The 20,669-nt window shown below is 39.3% G+C and overlaps 1 protein-coding gene across 1 annotated transcript in view; it reads right to left on the bottom strand.

The window, feature by feature from the left end:
• Positions 1 to 20,669, bottom strand: part of ANKRD17 (ankyrin repeat domain 17) — a 150,348-nt gene that overhangs the window by 77,032 nt on the left and 52,647 nt on the right. The window contains 6 exon segments of the mRNA XM_020988492.2: positions 2,323 to 2,417; positions 5,615 to 5,848; positions 7,090 to 7,237; positions 7,465 to 7,612; positions 11,121 to 11,277; positions 12,090 to 12,243. Coding sequence (XP_020844151.1) covers positions 2,323 to 2,417; positions 5,615 to 5,848; positions 7,090 to 7,237; positions 7,465 to 7,612; positions 11,121 to 11,277; positions 12,090 to 12,243 — 936 coding nt within the window.

The following is a 20,669-nucleotide window of genomic DNA, read 5'->3' on the forward strand; positions in this document are numbered from 1 at the left end:
ACTACAATGGTCACGAGGACTGGCCAGTTTTATAAGAAAAAGTACTGAACATAAGAATGCTCCATCCAGATAAAGCGAGAAGGCAGAGAAGAAGAGAGGAAACAGGATAAAAAAATCTGAACTCATGAAAGGTCTAAGACGCAGATGAATGCATATTAATGTATTTAGAAAATCCTGAAAAAACAGGTGCAAAGAACATTTCCATCAAATTTCTCTGCTACCTACATGCAGGCTCATGCCTCCTGCAACCTGAAAAAAGATCTTCCCTTGAATCTTCCATCCCTACTCAAATTATCGTCTTATTTTTCTCCTCTCCAAGAGGATGACGATGGTGATGACAGCAGCAGCAGCAGCTAACAGTGATCTAGCACTTCACGTGTGACAGACCCTTAGCAACCACCCTCTCATCTGATCCTAACTCTCTCCAGTGTCTTCACTATGGCCCATTCCCATCTCCACTCCCTCCCCTACCCCCCAATCTCCCAAGTCACCAACAACCTCTTTGCTGCTAAATCCAACAGCCTCTTCCAATTCTCAGGCCTTATTCTTGGTCTCTCTGCTGCTTTGACATCGTTGTACCACTCCCTCCCTCCTCACTTTCCTTGCTCCTGTGACAAAGAACTCTTCGGTTCTCCTCTCCTCTATCTAACTGCTCCTTTTAGTCTCTTTGGCTAGCTTAATATGCATCTTCTCTGCCGTTAAGCATAACCGTTATTCCTTAAGGTTCAATTCTGAAACCTGTTTATTACTTCTTACTCTACACTCTCTGAAAGATTTCATTAGCTCCTTCTGGGTTCAATTAATACTTCTACATAAATGATCCCCAAATCTATAAATGCAGCCCTGAGGTCTCTCCTGAACTCAAGTCTCCAAAGAGAAACTTCCTGCTGGATCACCATAACCTCAACATGTTCAACGCTGAACTCAACACTCCTTCAAAATTTACCTCGTAATAGGCATTAACACCATCCTCCTCATCACCTTCCTTTATTACCTCTAGAGCATACTTGAATCTTTTCTCTTTTTAATTCATTCACATTAATTAATCACATTCAATCAAGTCATGAGACCTTGACTTTATCTCTACAATTTTTCAATCAGTAATCAATAAGTTCTTCTTACAAGCACCTACTACATAGCAGGCATTGTGCTGAGAATACGAAAAGCAGCCAAAGACAGTCCCTGCCCTGTGCAGATAGCTGAGGTCTGTGTGGGATGTCATTAACAAAAGGACGGATCTAAAGTAGCTATACGGAAGAGGTGGCATTTTACAAACTGGGTAATCATTCAACAAGACAAAAGGCAGAATTTCAAAGGCTATTCCAGGTATGGCGAACAAGGCAGGATAAAGAAATGATGGGAGATCAGTTCAGGATGCGTTTAGTGACAGTGAGTAGACATTTGGCTAGAGTATAAGGCATGCCATAAGATAAGGCGGGAAAGACAGGGTGGTGTTAATTTGTAGAGGGCATGGAATGAACATCTTGTGACTCAGCCCAAGGCCCCCAGCACTGTAGATGTAGGCCTTGTCAAGGGGCAACTGTCATAGTGACAGGATAGTCATGTTGTACCTCCTCTGGGACCCTAGAAGGGAGTCCTTTGTCTGGCCCAATTTATGTGCAGGAGGGACTTAGGATCTGAGTCAGTATTAGCTGACCTACCAGCAGCTGGTGGACTAGAATATAAAATGGACAGGTTATTCTGCTCATGGATTCTTGTCCAAAGTGCAGTATTCTGAGGTCTTGTTCCCACCAAGAGAGAAGTAGGCCTGCAGTAAAAAACCAGGAATCACAAAGACCCTCTATACTTGTAAGCTCCTAAGCATAACAAAGACAGGAAAAAAAAAAGCCCCTGACCAAAGAAAACAAAAAGGCACCATTACATCTTGTCCTTTCATGGTCCACAAGTTGTCTAACTAAATGTAATATTTTTTGTAACTGCATTTAATTATGAATTTTGTGATCTCAAATGATTAAGAAAGTTTCTTGTGGTTATTCCATAGGAGAGTTTGACATCATAGCCCAATTTAGACTACACTTTCCAAAACTTTCCTAGTTTCAAATCTGTTATTAATAATCCAAGTTAAAGAGAAGGGAACATATGAGGTTCTCTGGCTAGAAGCAAACTGTAACTGTACTTAGGTCATAACAGAAATCTCCAGACTACCTGGGTTAGTCCTATACAATAATACCATGAGAAAACTAACAATAGTTTGATGGGATTCTTGCACAGCAAAGACATTCAGCATGTTCAATGACTTAGACAGGTTTCACCCTAACCCACCAAAATCAATGTGTATCATATACGTTTCACCAGTCTTACCATGCAGGCTTCCATTAAGGCAGTGTGCATTTCATCTGTTTTATGCTCTTGATCCGCACCAGCTTCCAGCAGAAACCTCACCATTTCTAAGTGACCTAAATCAAAAGTAAACCAAATTACTTAAAAAATAATTCCCCGTCACTCATAAGTTGAACAAATAAATTAAAAATAACAGTTGCCATTAAGTTTATTTCAGCAGTTGAGTTTTCATTTAAATTCAGAATTTAATTAAAAGAGCAGCAAAGTCAGGTAGAGACAAATAATTTACAAATAGTCAAACTTCTGCTCTCAACCAACACCTTCGTTATTCTGCTGCCACTGAAGTCCAAGTCAGAGCAGATTTCTCCTTCTGATATCATTCTCTTTCCTGGCCGCCTTTCAGTATCAGTGCTAGACATGTTATAATTTCAACTAAACATGAGAACATCAAGAGGCTTTTGTGGAATAGTCTAGGAAACTAACGTTGTTTTAACACTATGTTGCTACAAAAATTCATCTGAAATCCCAAATAACCAATATATAAATGAACTTTTGGAGCACACTCCATTTGTAAGTTGAATAACAAATTATTTTGAAATAATATTTATTAATTTCCAGAAAAAAAGACTCAAATAACCCTATTCAAGTATTACTAAACCTAATATAGTCATCACAGGAAATAATAATTAAAATGTGTAAAAAGGCAAACAAAATTAATCCCTCATTCACTTGACTTAAGGACCACAGCTCTAAATGAGTCAATTTCCCACATTATTTAACAAAGACAGTACTACAGCACAGTGTCTGGCATACAGTCGGTGCTTAATAAATATTTATTGATATTTTTACAATTAAGTCACACACTGGTAATTATACTGTATTGTGGAAGTTGTCAATGCAGGTGATAAGGCGCAAAGGCATACTAATCATAAGGGATAGCCTTTGCTTTTTATAAAAAGTCCCTTGTGGGGGCAGCTAGATGGAGCAGTGGATAAAGTTCTGGCCTTGGAGTCAGGAGGACCTGAGTTCAAATTTGATCTCAGACACTTAACACTTCCTAGCTGTGTGACCCTGGGCAAGTCACTTAACCCCTCACACACACACACAAAAAAGTCCCTTGCCAAACTTGCTTTTTTAGCTACTTATCTCATTCTCACAAAGGTAGAATATAAAATATGCAGTTTTATTATTGCAGTGCAGCATAAAATAGCTAATCTCCTTTAAAATTAATAATTAAATCAAAAGCAATCTCTTCTCTCAAGGTGCATGTCTTAACCCTCTGAAAAGTTTCTTTTCAATTGTTTGCCTTGTCTTGCAAAATTCAGAACATCCTCATTCCTACAAAACCAACACAATGCCTCGGTCACTTTCAAATTATTCATAGTCATGACTGCTCCACTCCCTTAACATTTCAGGCTTAAAATTATTTAAAGACAAAGCACAGCCTAGCCACAACTCATTTTCTAGCACGAGCCATAGCAGAAGTTGGGAAGCATTACCAAAAACAGATTGATTTCATTATCACTGTTCTAGGCAGAGACAATGTAAAGAGTTCTCTGAGAAAGTCACAAAATTATTCAACAACTGACCTCGACCAGCTACAGCCAGGCTTAAAATAATCCATCTTAATTTGTCTGAAATGCCAGTTCATTGACTGGTCAGAAAACCTGTATGGCTGAGTTCTACTACATTTGGCCCTAAAAATCTTTTGTATTTTGCATATAGAAATCTTTTTCCCTTAAGAACAGTAACTTGTGTTTTTGCCCCTGCCCTTTCACTAGAAGAAAGGTGGTGTGGATTCTACAGTAACTCTAACCTCACTTTGCTGCTTTTTCCAATAATATCAGCAAGTATTTATTGAATTCTACTCTAGCTTGCTGCTGTTGCACAGTGAATAACAACTGTCATCTTCTCACACCAAGTTTACCAAACCCAGTGTTGTTTGGGGACTGGTTTTGGAGAGGGTCTGCCAAATAAAATTGAGATTTGATCCATCCCAACAATATGCTACCTAGACACTGGAGTTACTGACAACTGTTTATTCCAATGCTATAGACAGACTCTTTCTCAATATTTATGTTTGTCAGTGCTACAATGCCATGTGTGGTATTTAGCGCGCCCTTGAGCCAAATGATATCCTCAGGGAGGGGCGCAGTGCTATCTGGACCCAGCAAAACTGTCCAGTATTGACAGTGCCCACTCCACAGGCCAAATCACAGAATTAGAGAATTTAGAGCTGCTTCAACCATCATCAACATCAGGTCTAAGCCGAAATGAAAAGAAGCGAAGTGACTCGGGGTCACAGGCGTGACTGCCCGGTCAGAAGCAGAGCCAGGACTAGAACACTTACTGTTCTCTTGGCTCCCAGCTCTGGGCTTTTACCATCTCATCACAGCTGTCTCCAAGATACCTGTGAGTGCTAAGGACATGCCTAGACACTGAAGAGCTTTGCCCGTTTCTTCTGGGTCAAAGGCTCCAATACGTGCCAAAGTCACTGTCACTGATTTTGTAGCCAACTGACTTTTCCCTTCCACTTTCTTTTTTCTTATCTCTTTTGTTTCCTTTCCCTACTGATTCTCATTTTCCCCATAAAAAGCAACTCAGTTTTTGCAACTATCATGAATCAATGAGCACATTCAAAGAACCACAAAACCAACTAATATTGAGTGTCAATGACCTCTGGATCTTCAGCTCTTAATGGATAGTCTTAAAAAAAACAAACAAACCACACTTCAGCATTCAATGCCATTTATATGCCCACAGTTACCAAAAGGCTACTCTGGGTTATTATTATACCTAAACTTCTAAGTCTTCTGGGAAATTAAGGCAATATATTGTTAATATGCGTGGCCATTTTATGCTATGGGCTACAATGACCAGAATTAAAAACACTCAGTAGGGGCAGCTAGGTGGCGCAGTGAATAGAGCTCTGGCCTTGGAGTCAGGAAGACCTGAGTTCAAATCCAGCCTCAGACACTTAACACTTACTAGCTGTGTGACTCTGGGCAAGTCACTTAACACCTATTGCCACACCAAAAAAAAAAATGCTCAGTAATTTTTATTGTCCATATATTAGTTCCATTGTGTTTTGTCTGCCTTTGATCAACAGAAAGTGAAGTAAATTCTGTACCTGAATCCATACTTTAAGCGATTTTCATTCACTGAGAACCAATTCAAGCACTTTATTTACAAAGTAACTCTATATTATAGGGGGCAAATGCTTTAATTTTATTCTTTACTAAAAATAATCTGATACCAGAAAAATCAAAAGTAAATTTTCATTTTTTTCTAAAATAAAGGTTGTATACTCTACCTTTGTAACAAGCTAAAGTAAGTGCACTCTCCTTAAATTCATTGGAATGCGTATTTATTCCAGCCCCATTTTCCAGCAGCAACCTGGCTACTTCCACATGACCGGCACTTCCTGCTTCCATAAGAGGAGTGTGACCATTTTCATTATGGTCCTCAATACTAGCACCAGATTCCAAGAGCACCTTTACAACGTCTACATAGCCTCCAGCACAGGCATATGTGAGTGCTGTATTTCCTAGTTTAGTAAGGGGGAAAAAAAGAGGAAAGTTACTAAGAAAAAAGTGAATTAAAATAAAAAATTTTAACAAGAAACAAAGCAATTGACACAGTAGGTTTATCTATCTACCTACCTATGTGTGGGTATGGGAAATGTTACTGTTAACACAGTCTTATACCCTAATTACGTTGGATTTTTAAAAATCTACTACCTAAATTCTTCTCTGCTTATAATTAAGTTAGATACACCTGGAAAACTGGAGAGTGTCCTCAGGATCTGAGAATAAAAAGTGTCAGCTTCAGAAAAGGCAAAAACAGCTCATCTTTTTTCCAACAAAAGTCCTACAGGCTAGTCTTTCACCAAGTCTTTGTTGTCTTAATTAGAAAGTTACTCACCTAGTACAAACTGACTAGATTCTGTAGACTTTAACCACACACAACAGTTCATACTGTTCTTCCAAGACACTGCTACTTTATGGAAGGTTAATGACTGATAACCTCAGGCTAGTCAAAGTTTACATGGACTAAAAGTCTCACAAGGCATCAAAACGATATTTTCTTTTGATATAAAATAACAGCGTTTGAAACTATATTTACTAATTTATATCTCAGCCTGTGAATCTTTTATGGATTGTTTTGATGCTTAAAAAAAACCCCACAAACACAGGGGAAATAATTCTAAAAAGAAATACAAGAAATGGTCAAACAAAATCATTCTCTGGAGAAATTAGCACTTATTGGACCTTAAAAATTATATAATCTGGCCAAAAAATATTACTTAAGAGCAAGAAGTTTCAGCAACATTTATCACAGCATTATGGGCCACAGTTTTATATAGTATGGAATTAGGCATCTTTATTCCCCTCAAATCTCTTCAAAACCATAGGGTTTTAGAGGAGAAATTTGCTAAGGGGCCCTCAGGAATGTATGTCAATCAAGAACAAATGACCTGTTAACAGATGAAACAAGTTCTCCACATATTACCAAAACAAGCCCCAAAACACAGGTTCTCCATCACTGGTAAATCAATTTTCAATATATAAATATAAATAAATATAAAGCAGTTGTATTCAAAACATATTCTGAAAGCAATTTATTTTAATATTTTGAACAATTTTATGTTTATGTTAAATATGTGGGCAATTTAAGAAACAAACTGAGTAAAAGGAACATTATTAGTAATGGCCATTTGAACCTAGCAGGTGCTTACTATAGTAGGCTGTTACCTTTCTGGAAGGCAGAGCAAGAGATAACCATTACCTGTTGAAGACTGTGCATTGACGTCGGCCCCATGAGCCAGCAGCAATTTCACGATTTTTACATGACCTCCGTTAGCAGCAGCCATTAAAGGTGTGATGTCGCCTTTAATGCCCCTGTCTTCTACATTAGCATGCATTGCCAACAAAACCTTGGAGGGAAAAGAGCATTACAAGGTTATGCTGGCAACAGCAAGTGTCCAAGTACTTGATTTGGAATTCTTGAGCATTTAATTAACAGGTGCCTATTACCGGTGCAAAATTTAGTTAAACATTTAATTATTTGAGAAAAGAATGGAAAAGGGGAAGTTTTCATAGTTACTTAATAAACAAAAGCTAGGTAACAAAATGACAGTCTATCATCTTTCAAAGTACCAACCTGTGCAAGCTCATAATATCCAGCTGAGCAAGCTAAACAAAGAAGGCTTTCCCCTTCTTCTGTATGCTCATTCACACTTCGCCCTTCAATTAGCAACTTTCGCACAGCATTTACATCTCCTTCTGAACAGGCTTCTGCCAAACTGCGACTATTAAAGGAAGAAATTTCAGCATTTACCATATACAAAGCATACTGAGATACATTATTTTCCCAAGTCAAATTAGACAGTTCATCATGTGACACAGACCACAATTAGTTTGTGAATGCCCACATTCTACCACGACCTGGTTTTTCTTTAAAAAACACGAGGTCAATATTTCCTAATCAAGACATGTCACATTTCCTCATATCTGCACCTGTATCTTCTCTTTGGGGTCTCTAATCAATTTTAATGTGTGGCAACTACATGCAAAATAAAACCCCTATATGCAAGGCTTACTCTAATGTAACAACTTAGTAATGCATAGACTCAAGCAAATGGTTAAATTTTTAAAAATCTGTAAATAAAAGGCTAGCATGCAAAAGGCATTTTAAATCAGTGCAAACATTAAGCTTAAAAAATTCTACAACACTTATTATTTGGAATATACTGCTTAACCAATTTTGTTAAACAAAAATGGGGGGTGCAATTTATGTCAATGTTAATACTCGAAAAATATTGTTATTATGTTCCACCTACTAGAATCAGCACTATAATATACCCTACAAAAGCCTTCATTTCCCCCCCTTCAATCTGGTTAATCCCAGCAGGCACCATAGTCAAGGATCCTCAGGGTTATATCATTACTATGGCAGGGCAGTAACCTCTAAATGCTAAACTAGGAATGAGAAACAACGCTAAAAGGAGGAAGGCAAACCTACTCAGAAGCAGAATAGGTAATTAAACAAATAGGATGATGAAAAAAGGGATCAAGAGGAAAAGTTCCACCTGCAATGGGTAAACTACTCAAAATGGATTATATTCATAATATGGTAAACAATTCTATAATCCTTTTTATAGTTTCATTGAAGTTTCAAAAGAAATTCTGATACACAGTGGAAAAAAATACTTCAAGTGTTGAAGAAAAACTATTAATACTGTACTCTGTTTCAGGCGTAAGACAGAAATACTTTTTTAAAAATTTAATACTAATCAAATATGGAAACACTTTCTAGCTTAGATGCTCAAATTGGTAATAGTTGCCCAATGACCACTGATATTTCTCTCTAACTCCAGAGGATCTGAGGTAACATTAACAGGAATCTCGAACAAGGAAAAGATCACATTAGAACAGATTTAGAGTTAACATTGCAAAACCAGTCACTACTCAGTGTCCTAGAAGGATTCAGGCCACACTCTCAAGGTTCTGATTGGAGGCCACTCCTCCCCGCATTCTATCTTCCTGGGAGATCATCAGCTTCCCGAGACTCAATTATCATACCCATGCACAAGATTCTCAGACTAATTTATCCAGTCCTGTAAACATCTGACACAAAACACATCCAAAACTGAACTCGCATCTTCCCTCACTCAAAAACCTCCCTTGTTCCCAATTTCCTAGTTACTGCAGAAGGCACCACCGACTGCTCAAGTCGGCCACCCGTGTCAGTGACCCAGGCGTTCTCCTCAATTCCTTACTGTCTCACCCCCACCCCCTCATATCCAATCCGCTTCCAAGTTCTGCTGATTCTACCTTCACATCTTTCATATGTGCCCCCTTCTCTGTTCTGACACTGACACTGCTGGTGAATTTCATGGCCTGGGTTCCTAGAAGGCTCACAAGATTATAGGTAAAATAAAGTAGGTAGTCAAACTAAAAGGAAAAGAAATTTAGCAGTCTGTCTATGGAGACTGTCTGCTGGAAGCCTCCCCTTTCTTCCTAATATTGAGATTTAGCTTTCAGGCCCTGCGAGCGCACAGCCAAGCAGCATCAGTCTACATCTTTAACTAGACGGATCAATGGGGCACCATCCCGCTACAATAGAAAAGTTAGCTGATTACTGGGCTTCCTGTAATAGCAGGTTCAAGTCTGATGCATTCACCTACTTGATAATCAAGTTGTCAGTGTGGCTGGAAAGGTTTTCTCTGAGTAAAGAACAGGGCTGCCACCCCAGACGCTGCCCCGTCTTTTCTCCCTCCATGCCAGAGCTGGAGCTCACAGCTTCGTGCCTAGACTACCGAAGCAGCCCGTTGGTTGGCCTCCCTCTACTCAACTGAACATCCATGGCCCACGCCCCAGCCGAACTCCTCAGTTCCATAAACTCCAATGGCTCAACACCTCCAGGATCGAACATAAAATCCTCAGTTCAGCTTTTGATTTGCTGTTCAGCTGTTTTTTCAGTCATGTCCAACTCTCTGTGACCCTATTTGGGGTTTTCTTAACAAAGACAGTGGAGTGGTTTTGCCATTCCTTCTCCAGCTTGTTTTTACAAATGAGGAAACTGAGGCAAACAGGGCTAAGTGACTTACCCAGGGTCACACAGCTAATAAGTACCTGATGCCAGATTTGAACTCATAAAGATCAGTCTCTCAGATCCCCAGCCCAGTGCTCTCTCCACCGTGCCGTGTCAGCTTTTAAAGCCCCCTTCATAGCCCGGCCCCCTTCTATCTCTCCAGTCTTCACAGATTGCACTCCCCTCCATGTGTGCTCCAGGATGCCTTGCTACTGGCCTCCTCGCAGAACGTCAGTATTTTCACTGACTGACTCTCAGGCCCAGAACGCTCTCCTCGCTCGTTCGTCTCCACCTCCTGGCTACACAGGCTTCATTCAAGTCCCAGCTAAAATCCCACCTTTTTGCAAGAAGTCATTCGTGATTTCAATGGTCGCTAGCCCCATCCATGCTATGACCTCCAACTGACCTTACAGCTTGTGTGTACGTATTTGTTTCCATGCTTATTTCCTCAGAATATATGATCCTTGGAGGGAAGGGACTGTAGTACAACATAGTAAGGAGCCCGGCCTCTCAATAAAATGAAGAGATTATTCAGTTCCTTTTTGGACCACACACCCCTCAAGGAATGAAAAGGGTCCTTCCTCCACCCCATCCCACCCCACCCAACCAATCATTATCATCACTCTGAACAGTAAGGTGGGACAAAGTACCTCTTTAGAAGGATACAAAGTCCCAGGACTCTTATCTAAATTCTGGTTCCCACTCCATTTCCCTAAAACCGGCCTTCTGTATTCCACCCAAGTGATCTTCAGCCAGGGAAGGGTTTTTTTAAGAGAGAAATATCAGTCCTCAAAACTGCTACAGAAACTAAGAAGGTTTTTAATATGCTTCTTTCCTTCCACACAGGCTATTTTTACTTACTCTCAAAACACTCTATCACTTTTCCAACAGTTTTAAGGTTATTATTAGAAAATACAACTTAACATCTACAGATGATTGTTCCTTAAGAGGAATATTTAGTTATAGACTAAGAGGAACTAAAGTGGGACCTTCTGGTGTCAGAAATTATGTGAAAGAAAAAAGGCATCAACCACATTTTCTCTACATGCTTCCTTAGTGTTCCAAAACCCATTCTTCCATATAACTTCAACATAAACTGAAGACGGTGATGTTTTCAGTTAGGATGTATTTGAATGTTTTACAAAAATAATCACCTATGTGTACTGAATTAGGCCACATCTAACAGGATACACCACGGAACCACGAGTCCCTTATGCACTCACTTGTCTGTGGGGCCAGCACTGGCGGTGCTCTCGGCTCTCATGCGGGTAAGGGCAGCAGCTGCTTCATCCAAGGCACAGCTGACAGAGGACGTCAGCCTCCGGAGCACTTCTGGATCTGCAAAGGCTTTACCATCAGCCGTAGATAATTTGCCAATTCCTTCGTGGTGATTTACCAGGCCGATCAGGACACATCAAAAGCAAAAAACAAATGAAAATCAAGTTACTTAAATGCAAACAAAATTGGTCAAAAGTCAGTGTGTTCCTCCAAAGAGAAAGGCAAGAGACAAGGCAGGCTAAACTTCAACAGAACAATCTGCAAAGAGAGGAGCAGTGGGGCAAAAGCCTTCTAAGACTATAAACTGCAGAGTTGAAAGAGTCTTCATTGGGAATAGAAGTTTTCTCTAGAAGAGTTTCCTTTAAGAAATCAAGAGTCCAGGGAAAAAAAAACACAAAAAATTATAACTTGTTTTGAGGATTAATAGAATAATATTGGGTAGTGCCTAAAAAAGTGGTCACTCAAAGCTAGTATTTATGTCAGTCATGCTTCCTAATGACACAGCTATCCATCATTAAGTAGCTTGAATTGCTTTACTCAAATTGCTCAAATATCTATTTATTCCAATTTTCTTTAGAAATTTGACATGGATTTCCTCTTACCAAAAATGTTTATCATCATTTCACAAAAGACTTGACATCTTATGCTTTTACTTTGTATGAAGCAAATTTTTAAAAGCATCAATTCAAAAAAAAAAATCAAAGCACATTTCAATATGAGTAACAACAACAGCATTAATATTTAGTATACTGATTTCTGAACTTACAATGCTGATGACTGAAAATGTTTATGGAAAAGAAACAGAATTTAAAAGTATGATTTGGAAAGGGGAAAAGATTGTTAAAGAAATACTCTGTTCTTAATGATTGAATATATCCAAGAGTTAATTCAAGATTCAAGATCCAAACACGTACCTGCAGCCTCAAGTAAAGCTTCCAATCTAGCCTGTGTTTCAGGATCTACAGTTCTGAGGTCTGTACCATCAGCGGTACCAGACAAAAGTAACTTGGAAGCAGTTTCCAGCATTGGATTTTCCAAATCATCCTGATCTAAAATGAATGACTCCACCTGAAAAAAAAGAAATTCATATTAATAAAACTCCTAATTAACAAAGATGATGACTATGTAAATAAAGTCAAACTCACTAGACATATTCTCAGCTATATAACTTGTCTAGGAGAGATCTCATTTATCAACACATGCATCACAAAATTATTACCTAGCCTTACACAAATTTTGCTCATCTGTACAACTTGATACTTTGCTTAATATTTATAAATTCTTGATTTTTAGAAAATGACAATATTGTGTATAATCTACTGTTGTTATTCAGTTGTTTCAGTCATGTTCAAGTCTTCATGTATGTCTGAGGCCAGACCTAAACCTTAGAAAGATGAGTCTTCCTGACTCTAGGCCTGGCATTCTATCAAGCTGCCCTAATAATCCTTAAAAGCTGCATTCAACCCAATCAGCACTTATTAAGTACCTATTACATACAAGAGGAAAGGAAAAGAGGAAAACAGAACAGATTTCATAGCAAGGAGAAAATGGATCCAAGCCCATATTCTGACAAGGACTGGCTAAGTGACTGTTTAGGCAAGTTAACTTCTCAAGGCCTCGGTTTCCTCATGTACCATCACCTGAATCCAAGCAAATCACGCTCCTATGGAAAATAGTTCAGCATCAGGAAACTTCCTCGCACAGAGACTTCATCAGCTTTAGGTCTCACCTCACCAGCCCCAGAATGAAGAGCTGAAGGGTAGATCTAAAATCCACTTCCAAAGCTTCCACCAGCTGTGATGCCAGAATTGACTCTGCTCTGATCAAGCCCCACTGTCCAGGTACCTTTTCTTCCTCAACGCCCCCCTTCCCCCTTCTCAGCTTCATGTTGTGTGTCGTCTCCCCCAATTTAGATTGTAAGCTCCTTGAGGGAAGGGACAGTCTTTTTTTTTTATCCCCAGCACTTAACACAATTCCTGGCACATAGTAGGAGCTTAATCAATGTTTATTTGATAACATAATCTATAAAACAAGGGGGTGGACACAGACAGTCCCTGTAAGATACCTTTCTCGGACTAACTTCTCAGTGCTCTAGATAACTAGGACTCTAAAATAACAGAAGAGTTGGGTAATAACGAATTAATGGAGCACACTGCCTCTCCAAGTGTTCTCTACCTCCGTGAAATCACAGGTGTGATTTCATTTAAATATTTTTAAAATATTTAAAATATTTATATTTAACAATTTTTTATATTTTAAAAATATAACAAAATCAAAAAGAGTGGAAGGTGGTGTGTGTGCTAGGCAAAAAGAAAACAAAAAAAGTTTGGCCCTCCAAGGACCTAACCCTTCTATTTGAAGGAAAGAAGTAAATAGATAATTGTGTATATGCACCTGAAAGGATCCATCAGTCAAATATTAAGTACTACCCAAAGCCCACCATTTGTTAAACCCTGGGGATACAAAAAGAGACAAGCTTCCTTTAGGAGCTTACACTATAATAGGGGAGACTAAGTAGAAAAAGCTGACCAAGTAAGCAAGACCCTGGAGGGGAGGCACATGAATGAAGGTGGGGTTTGAGTTGGGACTTAAAGAAAGTCAGGGAGGTCCTTAGTCCCAGGCGAGGAGGAAGGCCAGAGACAATGTCCACCTCAATTCTCTTGTTCACGGATCAATCAGGAAGCCAATGTCACTGAATCAAAGAAGACATGTCAGGGAGTAAGGTGTGAGAAGACCGGAAAGGCAGGAGGGGGCCGGGTTATCAAAGGTTTTGAAAAGATTTTGTATTTGAATCACTAGCCTTTCCATACAGGGGGTGACAAGGTTGAACCTATATCTATGGGGAGTTGACTCGAGGGAGGCAGAGACACGAGGTGATGGAGGCCTGCATGAAACTTAGGGCACTGTCAGAAGGCAGAAGGGGGCTATTCGAGAAACGGTGCGAAGGTGCAAACAGGCCCTGGCAAGAACTTGGACATGACGGGGGAGAGTGAGAGACAGCGAAGAATCCAGGATGGCTCCTCAGTCGTGAGCCTGAGGGGCTGGGAGGATAGTATTGCTCTGTTGAGTAACAGGAAAGGTGAGAGAGGGAGGCTGGGGGGGATGGCGGGAGGAGGTGGGGCAGCAACCTCTGATTCGGCCTGTCTGAAAGGCTACTGGAGCTCAGTGAAGAGATTGGGAGAAGGGTGGGCAGCTCTGAGAATTATCTGCATAGAGATGGGAATGAGACCACCTACAGAAGCAGTACTGAGAGGGGAAAGGTTTCCGTAGGGAACTCTGAGGGACACCTACAGTTAGAGGGTGCAATACAGATGAGTATCTATCCTAGGAGACCAAGAGGGAACAGTCAGCAAGTGCAATAACCAAAAGAGAGTGGTATTCTGAAAACCCAGAGTGAAAACTGCATCAAGGAAGAGAGAATGATTAATACTGTCAGAGGCTGAAGAGAGGCCAAGGTGAGTGAAGACTGAAAAAAGGCCACTGGATCTGGCAAGTAAGATTACTGCTAACTTTGGAGAGGGCAGTCTCAGTAGAATGATGAGGTTGGAAGCTGAACCACAAAAGGTTAAAAAGGAGTAAGAGGAGACAAAAGTGTAGGCATCTATTGCAGATACCTACAAAGTAGAGAAGAGATAGGACAATTCTTTGAGGGACGAATGGAGCAAGTAAGGGTTTTTTCAGGATGATCATTAGGAGACAGGAAGGAGAAAGGAAGGAAATAAGCAATTATAAAGTGCCTAGTATGTGCCAGGTGTTTTACAAATATCTCATTTGATTTTTTCAACAATCCTGCAAAGTAAGTGCTGTTTTTATCCCTATTTTACAGTTGAGAAACTGAGGCAAAGAGAGGTTAAGTTCATCCCAGAACTATTAAGTTTTTTAAGGTCCTATGTGAACTCAGCTCTTCTTGACTGTAAGTCCAGTGCTCCATCCACTGTGCCCACTAGGCTGACAAGAGAACACTAGTAACTTAAGGGAAGGGTTCCCTTAGGAAGTGGGAACTTGAAGGAAGATAGGCATTCTAAGAAGAGAAAGTGAAGAAATACTACATTCCAGCCATGATAAGTAGAATAGCTTGGCTAGACTATATAGTTCAAGAAAGAGAGAGAATAAAGGGATAATCAGCTTTCTTTTGTACCACAAAAGCTTAGCATAGTGCCTGGCATAAAACAAGCACTTCAATACTTTAAATAACAGATTAAACATCAGGAAAGCACAGATTGTCCAGGCTTCAGAGGCACTTGCAGCTCAAAATCTATGTATGAGTTTATGACTGACTAGTTTTGGCCAAATGACACAGTAAGTACTATGAATGTATACTATCTGATTATATTAGAAGGAATTTTAAGGCATTATAAATATTATTAGTTTCAAAAGCAGTAGAATATGTTTCTTTCATGTTAATTTGACAATCCTTTTCAGTGCACCACCCCCAACTCAGCAGAAGAATCATAAAATAGATTTCTGTGCTGAGATCAACACTCCCCCAAGACCTCACCTCCAATTTTATGAATGAGGAAAAAACAGGCCTAGAGAAAATAAAGTCATATAAAATGTAAGGTACAGATTGAGAACCAGAATCCTACAGCTTCCTATTAAATCAGTTTTCTGAGGGTTTATTAAATAAACTGTTCCACTATTTACAGTCACTAGTGAAAAGTCATTTCAAAATTCAATATAATGCTATTAATAAAAGAAATGAAACAGAAATAGGCTGAATCCACTGATCAGGAAATACTGATAACAGTTAGTATAACTAGCTGGGTCATATCAGGGACATGAGGGAGAAAAACTAAAAGACCCTATGAAACTCTAACCTTCCAAAGTAAATGAGAAAATATTTGGTATCTTGACTTTACAAATATTATTTAGAAAATTTTTCTAAAAAATTTCTAAAAAGTTAACAGACATCCCCCATGTCAATGAATTACAAATTTTCTTCCTAAATTTCAAAAAGAAAACATGTCTAACAAAAACAATTTAACATGAAATGCAAATTATTCTGAGTTTTACAATCTACTATAATAAAGACTATTATACTATCCAGAATCCAAACAGATAAAAATGTAAGCTCCTTGGGAGCAGGGGTTTAATAAAGCACTTGATAAATGACCAACTGATGCTTTCACTGAAAATTCCAAATAGTAAACAATATACCTATATTTTAATTGTATTTTGCAGTCAAAGTTATTTACAAAAGTGGTGAAGTATGATAAAATGACAGATATTAACATTTTATTAGAGTAGGATTTTGAAGACATGAATTAACCATACACATAATACAAAATATTAAAAAGTTAATTTTCAAAATCAGAATATGTCTTGGGTGGAAAAGACCTCCAAGGTACAGAACTGGCCATCTAACTAGTCATCATACCCACATGGAATGACCTCTACACAATGTCTTAAGTGATCAGTCTTTGCTTGAAGAGGTCATCCTAGGCCACCTGCTGGCGCTCTCCCCCCCCCCTCCCCTGCCACATACTTACGTAGGATCTTAAGGGACTTCCAATTAAGGCTCGTGTTTACAGTTTGCAGGGTTCCTAGAGCTCCTGTAGTATACATTAATCATTCTATAATGACCAAACTAAGGCTCAAAGAAGGACTTTGGCCAGTCAGCATCCAAGCTACTATCTCCAACTTCCAAATTCCTGACTCTTTCTGATAAAACATGGTACTAATATCTATTATAAGAAACCCTAAAAAGTGTTTTGTTTTGTTTTGCAATTTCAGTACATTAAGATAGACAGAAACAGAAATGTCAGTTCAGGGAACTAAGCTACGCTATAGTCTACCTGTTGCCATCGCCCAAGGTGATTTTTTTACTGTTTTTTTTTTGGGGGGGGGTGCGGGGCAGCAGGGTGGGATGATTACTTTTTTCCCACTAGAAGATATTACAGTTCATTAAGGAAGAAGAAAAGGGACCAAAAAGGGGCCATCAAATGCAGGTAGTAAGAAATAAACAGAAAGATATGAATTTGTAAATAACATTAAATAGCAGCTCAGGGCAACATAGATGCCACAAGGTCACATGATTAATTGGCAGTTTAGAAGCATAAAAGTTCAGAGGGTGACTAAAGAACTTTGTCAAGTGGTGATGGAGAAAGATTTTGTGGAACAGGCAAATGTGAGCAGGGTCTCACAGAAGGAACAAGATCTGATCAGAAAGAAATGGTATATGTACTGGAGAGGGGGAATAAAAATAGCCTATTGTCTGGAAGAGGAAATAATGAGTTGAGTAATTCCACATCACCAAATTCTTCAAGCAAAAGCTACACGAGGTGACCATTCACCGAGTGTATCATAAAGAAAACTTCAACTATGTGGAGTGGGACTGGAGCTCTGGAGAGAGTTGAGAGCTTAATATGTAATATAGGAAGGGGAGTAGCCATGGTCTTCTTGCAAATTAGGTTCTTTGCAAGTCCTCAGCTTGAAGCTATGGAAGATGAGAAGTGTGAGTCAGTCTTCCATCTCTGCATCTTTAAACTACACTTTCTGGAGTACCATTAACTTCTTCGGGTTTTCTGTCCATGAAATGAAGACCAAGAAGGATCAGCACAATTAGGAGGAAAAGGAATCAGGACAGAGGAATGTCATAGACTCCAGGTAGATAAAAAGAACATAGAAACGGGTTTGGGAAAGAAGTAGACTAGGAAGTGTGAAGACCTTTCCATGTATGAAAAGGGCGCCCTTGGAAAAGCAGCATACTTCATGTTGGATTGGAGGGAAGAGATGTGAAGCTATCATCGCAGGCAGGAGATGATATGACCATTAATGATTTTATGGACTTACAGCTGGAGGACAGACAAGGGGGATGAAGGAGTCAAACGTAACTGAGTAGCTCAGAAGGTCACTGGTCAAGTGAGAGGAACTCAGGGCCTTTAAAGAAGCAAATTACAGAGCACTGGAGCCCCCTGCACCTTGTGTAAAGAGGTATTGATCAATCTGTAGGAAAGAGGAGATTTCTTCTGACAACCCAAGAGTGTTAAGAGCCTACATAAACGGCAGATTGTATACAACAGGTACAACACAGGTTGTGTATTTTTTATATTGATACATAATGGGCTTTTTTCTTTTTTTAAAAAATAACTTACTTTTAGTTTTCAGCATTCATTTCCATTAAGATTTTGAGTTAAATTTTGTCTCCCTCCTCTTCTCCCCTCCCCAAGATGGCACGCAATCTGATATAGGCTCCACTTATATATTCATATTAAACACTTTTTCACATGAGTCATGATCTAAAGAAGAATTAGAACTAATGGGAGGAGCCACGAGAATGATGACACAAAACAAATCAACAAAAGAAAAGGAGGGCAAAGAGGATGCTCGGATCTGCGCTCAGACTCCAGAGTCCTTTCTCTGGACGTGGACAGCATTGTCCATCACGAGCCTTTTGGAGCTGAGATCCTTGCATTGCTGGGAAGAGGCAAGTCAATCAGTCAGTCATTGCACACTGTGGCTGTTACGGTATATAGTGTTCTCCTGGTTCTGCTCACTTCACTCAGCATCAGACCGCACAAGTATTTCCAGGTTTTTCTGAAGTCCGCCTGCTTATCATTTCCTATAGTACAACAGTATTCCATGACATTCATATACCACAACTTGTTCAGCCGTTCCCCAATGGATGGGCATCCCTTTAATTTCCAATTCTTTGCCACCACAAAAAAAGCTGCTAGAAATCCTTTTGTACATGTGGGTCCTTTCCCCATTTTTATGATCTCTTTGGGATAAAAACTATGGTCAAAAGGTTTTGTCTTTTTGTCAAGGTAACTGGGGTTAAGTGATTTGCCCTGGATCACACAGCTAGCAAGTGTCAAGGGTCTGAGGCTGGATTTGAACTCAGGTCCTCCTGACTCCAGGGCTGGTACTCTATCCACTGCATCACCTAGCTACCTCCACAGTGGACTTTTTTAACTGGTTAAAAAAACCTCACCTCCCCACCTCAACTGCTAGTGCCCTTCCTCTCTTCCCCTTAATCTGCTCATACTAATTTTGTATTTATTCTTCTATATACTATGTGTACATATTGTTTTTCCTGATAAGCTCTGTGAAAACGGGGATTATTTCATTTTATGTGCATGCTTATATTCCTAGTACCTAACACAACGCTTGGCGCACAGGAGATAACTGAATAAATGTTTGCTGATTGAATCACTGTCCCAGGTCAGCCATGTATAGGTAAGACTTGAACCCTGTTTATCTCCCTCACCATCAGCCCTTTCTCTGCAGGACTAGAGAAGAGAGGTAAAATTTTGATTTTCAAAAAAGGGAAGAAAGAGAAGTCTCTTTACATAATATACTCATACAACTGAGTTTGATTTCAAGTCCGTGTAAAAACAAAGGCTAATTAGTAGCCACGTAGAAAGGGAAGATCATGAAAACAGGTTATGCCAGATTTATTACCTTTTCTAACAAGGTTAGACTGGTAGCCCTGAGAAGGCACCAGGAGGTGAATGTGGAACTAACTGAACGGACCCATTCAAATGGTTTTTTAATGCCAGTCTGGAAGACACAATGGAGTGTCCCACAAGTGCTTGGTCCCATGTATTTTTTTCCAAGGTATATACGGCATACTTATCAAACTCACAGATAACACAAAGCTAACAAGTTACAAAGGATGGCAGAGATTGGTTTCAAAAAGATCGTTTTCAGGCAAGAATTTTGGGCCAAATCTAGTAAAAGTAAAAATAATAAAGAGGTCTCTAACATTTGGGTTAAAAAAAAAATCAGTTTCTCAACAAGATGGCAGGTGCTGCATGTGAAAACAGTGCTTCAAAAGAACTAAGGAAGTTTAGTGGAATGCAATCTCAAGTCTATAATGTGACAGGGCAGTCAAGCATGCACAAAGTGGATTTCTGTTTTAGGAAGGAAAAACACAGCATCCGTGAGAGCCCCTGGTTAGACATCGTCTGGAATACTGTATTGAGTGCTAGGCACATTTTAGTTTGGAGGAGATTTAGTCTTCAAATATTTAAGGAGATAAGTGAAAGAATTTCTTGGCCTGCCACACAATATCAAGGTTCAAAGGAGGTGGAGTTACACCCAAATATAACTGTCTTGGCTACTTTACAAAAAATTGGATTCCCCTTCTCTTTTTATAAGTGCTAACTGGCCACTTACTAGAAAGATTTCTTAGGGAGATATCAGCCTCTAAATGGCCTCTGAGGAAGGACCCTTTCAATACTGAAATTCTCAAGGGATGATTCAGCACCAAGATAATGGCTGACAAGAGTAACCAGCATAAATGTAACCTGGTTTTGTTTTTGCAGAATTTGATTTCTGTATTTGATACACTGATAAAAACTTTCACACAAGTAATTTCTTATAAAAAAAAACCAAAATCAATAAAAGCTATAGATATATTCAAAGTTGCCTAGGTAAGACTTTTGAAGGCAACATCCTCTGTAAGCAATCATCTTTTATTCCCCAGGTACATTTCAAAATGTCCACCAATACATTATTGACCCATTATGGTACTGAGTAAATAACACGAC

Source organism: Phascolarctos cinereus, unplaced genomic scaffold, assembly GCF_003287225.1.
Source record: "Phascolarctos cinereus isolate Bilbo 61053 unplaced genomic scaffold, phaCin_HiC Scaffold_9;HRSCAF=440, whole genome shotgun sequence".
Classification (NCBI taxonomy): Eukaryota; Metazoa; Chordata; class Mammalia; order Diprotodontia; family Phascolarctidae; genus Phascolarctos; species Phascolarctos cinereus.